At 45.3% G+C, this 6,576-nt stretch overlaps 1 protein-coding gene across 1 annotated transcript; it reads left to right on the top strand.

The window, feature by feature from the left end:
- The first annotated feature begins 1,053 nt into the window (after positions 1-1,053).
- Positions 1,054-3,701, top strand: SHISA3 (shisa family member 3). The gene is made up of 2 exons (XM_017837717.1): positions 1,054-1,354; positions 2,233-3,701. Exons 1-2 carry the CDS (start codon positions 1,054-1,056, stop codon positions 2,682-2,684), a joined length of 753 nt encoding a protein of 250 aa, XP_017693206.1. The 3' UTR covers positions 2,685-3,701.
- The last annotated feature ends 2,875 nt before the right edge of the window (positions 3,702-6,576 follow it).

The following is a 6,576-nucleotide window of genomic DNA, read 5'->3' as shown; positions in this document are numbered from 1 at the left end:
ACATATTCATATTCAGTGGTAAATTATGGCAGGAAGTTCAGATACAGGAAAAATGAATTCTTTTGTTCAGCATGGCTTTAATATAATGCTTGTTTTGCAAGCACTTTCACCGTTGGAGCAGGAGTGCCTCTTAGATAGCACACAGGGGAGACATCATTTAAAGAAATGTTTCTTTGCTTGAACCAGAAGTCCAAATCTGCTCAGTTAATTTAAAATATTTTTTTCCTCCAGGATAAATGAATAAGCAGCTCCTTTTGTGGTTTTTGCTTGGTGACTTGCAATTATTCTTCCAGAAGAAAAAGGATCGGATGCTCATATGAACAGATGTGTCCCTCCTTCCCAGCCCCACAAACACTCTCTCCCTTTGGAAAATAAAGGTGACGGGCCTCGTGTTTGACTTAAAGAGGCTATAAATCTTCTGGGAATATGCTGGTATGTCTTTGAGTGTAAAAAGTATCCAGGAAGGAAAACAGGTTAAAAAGCAAAGGGTCCTTGCAACAAGTCCTGCGCTGTGCTTGGTTTTTTAACCCTTAGAAGTACAGGGCTGCTTTAATAAACTGCCAGTGCAGGAGACCCTTCTGCTTCGCGGCGTCAGGCTGGCGGGGAGGCAGGGGCACGTTTGGGTGTGCGGGACGGAATATTCCCGCACTCCAGCTCAGCCGGTCTCGCGCCGAGGCCAGGCACGGGGCCTGCCGAGAGGAAGAAGCCCAGAACGCTAAGGCTGACCTGGCTGCAGCTCCAATCCCTCCGTGCCCAGCCCCATCCTATCGACAGGTAAGGAGCGGGGCCGGCCCAGCCGCGGGGGCCGGGAGGACAGCGAGGTGCGGGGCGATGTTGCGGGAGCGGAGGGCGCGGGAGGCGACAAGGACCGCGGCAGGTGAACGCAGGCGCGGCCCCGCGGGGGCGCGACTGGGGGGGCCGGGTGTGTGCGTGTTGGGGGGGAGCTGCCCCCCAGCCCCCGGACGCGGCGCAGGAGGCCCCGCACCGCACCCGGGGCCGCCCCCTGCTCGCCCCGTCGGGGCGGGCGGGCAGCGGGGCGGCGGCGGCGGGGAGATGGCGGGGCGGCGGCGGCGGCGGGCGCTGTCGCTGCTGCTGCTGCGCTGCCTCCTGCTGGGGCTGCTGGGCGGCGGCGGCGGGGGCCAGCCCGGCGGCGGCGAGTACTGCCACGGATGGGTAGACGGGCAGGGCGGCTACCATGAGGGCTTCCAGTGCCCCGAGGGCTTCGACACGGCGGCCGCCACCATCTGCTGCGGCTCCTGCGCGCTGCGCTATTGCTGCGCCGCCGCCGAGGCTCGCCTGGAGCAGGGCGGCTGCACCAACGACCGGGAGCCCCCGGACCCGGGAGTCACCGCCCGTGAGTGCCCGGCCGCGCGTCCCGAGGCGGGCGGGAGCCGGTCCCCACGGAGCATCCCCGGCCCGAGCCTGGCTCCGGGGCTCCCTGCCCCGTCCCATCGGGTGGGCAGGAGGCGGGCGCGGCTCCAGGTGCGCATGGGGCGGCGGCGCCGGGAGCGCGGCCGCCGAGCGGCCCCTGCGCCGGGAAACAGAGCGGGCACCCGGGGTGCGAGAGGGGAGGGTCAGCTCCGCGGTCCGAGGGCACCGGCTGCTGGAGGCATCTCGACTGAAAGGCACACTTATATTTTATGTTCGCATCGGCAAACTTTGCTGTGCCTGTTTAACTTTGTTGCTCCCGGAGGTGAGAGTGGTGCTCTGCAGGCACAGCCCCGCCGTGCGAGGGACCGTCAGTTTCCCAAACAAAAGGAATCCGGCAGCGCACACGGAGACTGGTTTCCCAAGTCAGACGTTCTGCGCTTATCTTCCACCTTTCGAATGGAAGTGATTTAACAGCATCTGCAGCATTTGAGCTTCGCCTGCAGATTCAAGGTGTTATATTAGACAGTCCGGACGGTCTGGGGAATGAGGGAGGAGGACAGGAGTGAGATTCTTGAGCAATGCCCAAAAACCAGCAAGCAGAACATGGTATAAACAGCTTTTACCTTTGGTAACTAGTAAAACTGTCAAAAGAAAGAAATTTTTATTTAAACCTACAAGGTTTAAACTTTAATTTTGTTTCGGTGATAATGGTTGAAAGTTCTGTCTTCTGAGCAGCTCAGTGTGTTAGTGGGACTGAAATGGGTGGCTTTGTAAACACTGTGGAGTTTATATTTCTATACAGCAGACCTATTATTTCAGTAGACTAATTTGCACGGCTTTTCTTCTTCTTTCTTCTCCCAGAACCAATCTACGTTCCATTCCTCATTGTTGGATCAATATTTATTGCCTTCATTATTGTGGGCTCGCTGGTAGCTGTTTATTGTTGCACATGTTTGAGACCTAAACAACCATCACAACCAATACGATTTTCTCTGCGGAGCTATCAGACCGAGGCTCTTCCCATGATCCTGGCCTCCACAAGCTTCAGGACACCATCCAGGCAATCCAGTACCGCGACAAGTTCCAGTTCAACTGGCAGCTCAGTTCGGAGGTTCTCCTTCCCCCGGGCAGAGCCAGGGTGCCTTGTGGCATCACCACCTCCACCGTACACATCTGGCTGCTTCCAGACAGCCCACACAGTCCACCTGACCCAGCCAACCGGATTTCTGGTGTCGCCACCGTACTTTGGGTATCCTCTCCAGCCAGAGCCTGCCCTGGCTGGGAAGAGCTGCTCTGATTTTACTCAGAGCTGAAAAGAGTTGTGAAGAAGTAACACAGCCTTCAGAAGCACAGGGACTGCTGCCGGTGGGTGTCACACTGATGTGCTGTGTGGCTGTAGAAGTCAGAACTGTTCCCGTGGGTGAGTTGCCCTTGAAAAGTGCAGGGTCTCGCTTGGGATTGCATTTCCCAAACTTGGATCACACTTAAAAATGAGCTGTAAAACATCCCAAACTGTTGCTCTAAAAATGGACTGCTCTGATCGCTCGGCCTAATTTGTGCAGAATGTGTTTAGAGACAAGTAAAAGAACCATTTTGGGATAAAGGTACTCATTTCACAGTGTAATAAATAACATTTTACTAGGGTAAAATGCAGTTAACTTAGTTAACAAACAGTGGCTGCATTCCACTGATAATAATCAGACTAGTCCCATAAAGCAGCAATAAGCCTGAGAAGAGAGAAGTAATACTTACTAAAGAGGATACCTGAAGCAGCTGACTGCTTACTACTTCCATGAGCAATGAAAAGGAAGAATTTTATTAGATATCAAAATGCACAGATTTTTAAAAAATACACATACCTGAACTTACACTGAATATTTGTAATAGTACACACTAACTATGATAGATGAAACTAGTACTAATTAGGCTAGTTGAAAATAAGCCAGTCTCAAGTAGCCAAATTACCTATAAGGGAAGCAGAACGTATTCAGCAATATCACCAATAAGTTCTAAGAATTCTGTTCTACATAAAGCATTTTTCAGAAGGGAGTATTTATTGTCAGCTTTTTGCTCAGCAAGGTGTAAGTTGGACTGATCATGAAGTTCTTTGTGTAAAATTAGCCATGTATAAAATGTAAAGACAAGCTTGTAATTTAAAATGTATTTACAGCATTGACAACACTAATTATTCAGTAGTCACACACACAAAACAAATTACCAATAAACTGTGTGGTTGAAATGTTGTGTCATCTGTATGACTCTGTACTGGTAGTGTTTGATGCCTCCGATTGGTGTAACTACTCTGTGTTTTTTCCTGTTAAAATAGCTTATTTTGCTTTTTAAAATGATTTATATCTTCAACTGCACCTGTTGTGCAGATTTAATATAATATAAAATTCTGATTATATTGGAAACTAATAGATTCATTAAAGTCTTTTACATGCAGCTGTGGTGAACACGACACTGATTAGTTGCTATTTTAGACTAAACGTCCTGCACTAGGAATAAATTTTGTTTGCCCTTCTACATTCCTTCACCCAAGTAAACCAACAAACCAAATGGAAGAAGAAAAAAAAGCATCTAAACCAAACACATGTAGTAAGCAAATGTAAAATACACATGAAAAAAATGCAGTCATTAAAGGGCTTCTCTGTATACTTATTTTTGTGAACAAACGAAGTCATTCTGTGGGTCAGAATATACAGTATCAAAGGCTGAGCTTTCCTATTTTATCAGCCTTAAACTCCCTGGGTATAGAATCTGTTGAAGTACATTATAGCAGACCTATCTTACAAGTATTTTAGAAAAGCTTCATTGGTTCTTCCTCAAGAGTTGAATACTTTTTTTTCCTAACAAATATCTAGTGATCAGTAGTTACGACAAAAATATTTTGAAATAACCCTTTTAATATGTTTTTTATTGCACAATTAACATTACAATCCAACAGACATTACTGCTGGTAATGCAGTTTCTAAGCAGAAAGACAAGTTGTACACAATGATGTTTTAAGTAATAGACTTTAGCTTGAATGCTGTAATTGTTAATTACAACCTAAATCATGATATACAATCTCGTATATGTTTTACTAAAAATTAGATTTTAAGCACTTGGGAAGTTAATTGAAGGGTAAGTGTTCAGGCTTGCAATTTTATTTTAGAAACAAGCTTCAAGGGCAGGTAAATTTTTGGTCACCTATGATGTTTCATAGGACTCTCCCCACATATTTTGAATGGCTACTAGATATGGGACTGTTCATCAAGTAACTTTTTTGAAAAATCACTGAATATTGCAATAGGTATCAGCCCTGTTGTTTGGAAGCATACTGTGAGATCCGCTGACCATTCCTGTATACAGCAGAAACAGTAAACCAATTAAACTGGATTTTTTACAAGTATAATGAAGACTTTATAGTAAGTCTCCAGTTAGTAAAAATCTCTATCGAGTAAACCAAGGCAACACAGACCCCTTCGGGAAGCAGACACTTCATCAATTTTAACTAAGAAGGTGCAATTTATTTACCTTTAAAGAATAATTAAGCCATCAAAGGCACTGACACAGGTGGTGAGTGGCTGAAATTCAGTGTTTTCATCAAAGATAGGCTGTACGCAGCAAAGATAGTAATGAGTTAGGCTCAGTCACTGCCCATTTCCATTCGGTGCTGTACACCGAACAGGCCAGGCTGCTTCACTGCAACAATCTCAGTGGGCTCTGCAGTCAGAGTTTTAATATAGGGACAGTTTTTGATACACTTGCATACAGCTTTAGACTGCAATGATTATTCAGCCCAAGGAGAGGCTGTGAAGTCTGCCATTTAGAGTGAAACTCAGTCTAGCAAGGAAGACACGTCTGAGCCACTTCCGTTCTTCCCCTGATGCTGAATAATGGGTTTGTTCTCATAAAATGCTTGAAAAACTTGACACACAGGAATAATTTCATTGAATCGGACTTAGATAAGCCTGCTAATACTTCAGCGTGCTAACTACTTCACAGATCAGTAGCCAGAGTGCAGTAAGTCCTGCAGATGGTGTTGTAAGGGTGGGAAAGATCATGTGTAATTAAAATAGCTGTACTGGGTTACCTGTGATGCAGGTGAGGTGGGGATTATGCACCATCTGCAAATGGATAGACAAAAAAGAATCTGTAAATTAAAAAGAATCTATTATTGTTCATGTAGGTACAGTACAGTAGCTAAAGGGACAGAAAAGCAGGTGGCCAGAATACAGGCCTATGGATGGAGATGCTTGTTGCCTGTGCCTGTAGTTTCCAACCCAGATGGATTGATTCAGTGTGTGGGCAAGAATGCTGAATTGCCTTCCTAATGAAAAGGACCTATTGGCACTAGATACTCCTACAATTTATAGGAAACAGGAAATTTTCCTAAAACTTGCAGACAGAACAAAAATGACATTCTGGTAAGAGTTTTAATGACTAATGAAACAGTTTGAAGGGCTGGATGTAAGCTTGAACCAAAAGCAATTGCTTGCTATCAGAAGTAACATTTACAGGCAGTACTTACTTTACTGCCACATTAACAAAGTAGATTTAGCTATTTCTTTTGTAATTCTGAAGTTAGTTCACACTCCTTTTACTAGGGTGATGTCAATCTAAAATCAAAATGAAAGAATATTCACACAATAAATAACTGTCATTCATACATGATGCAATAAATGCTTTGCTTGCCGTTACCTGGTAATGACTTAGATGAAACTCAAGTATTCTGTGGATTACAAATAATAGCGACATGCCATTTGTTTTGTGTTTCTACACTTTGGTATTCTTAAGCAGGTATCTCCAAAATGTAACAAGACTCTCCAGTGCTAGGATAAACATTACAAGTACTTGCAAGAGTGTCTGAAGGATTTTTGAAACTAGGTAAGCAGTATAGAATATGGCTATGTGAACTCATGGATTATTTGTCGTACTAATCCCACTTGAATTTAAAAAACAAAGTGACAATTTCAAAATTATTTTGCCATTACTGTTCAGTTACAGCTTGACAGCAACACCAAGGAGATGAAGTCTGTTTTCAGTGCTGTTTTGCTGCCTATTGTGATGTGCTGTGTGGACTTGAACTACTCTGAACAGTGTTGTCTGCTTTTGAGGTGGCTACTGCTCCACAATACCCATGTAAACAGGTTTTGACTCACAGTTACATTGAGGCTATAATTCCATGCTATCCTGTTTTCATTAGCGAAGGCACAAGAA

This window comes from Lepidothrix coronata, unplaced genomic scaffold (genome assembly GCF_001604755.1).
Source record: "Lepidothrix coronata isolate B3197 unplaced genomic scaffold, Lepidothrix_coronata-1.0 Scaffold0, whole genome shotgun sequence".
Lineage (NCBI taxonomy): Eukaryota > Metazoa > Chordata > Aves > Passeriformes > Pipridae > Lepidothrix > Lepidothrix coronata.
Note: the sequence above shows the minus strand (reverse complement) of the source record. Positions and strands in the feature narration are given on the sequence as shown.

Coding starts and splice junctions, on each gene's coding strand:
- SHISA3 (XM_017837717.1), top strand. CDS start 1,054: ATGGCGGGGCGGCGGCGGCGGCGGGCGCTGTCGCTGCTGCTGCTGCGC. Junction 1,355..2,232: donor GGACCCGGGAGTCACCGCCC/GTGAGTGCCCGG, acceptor TTCTTCTCCCAG/AACCAATCTACGTTCCATTC.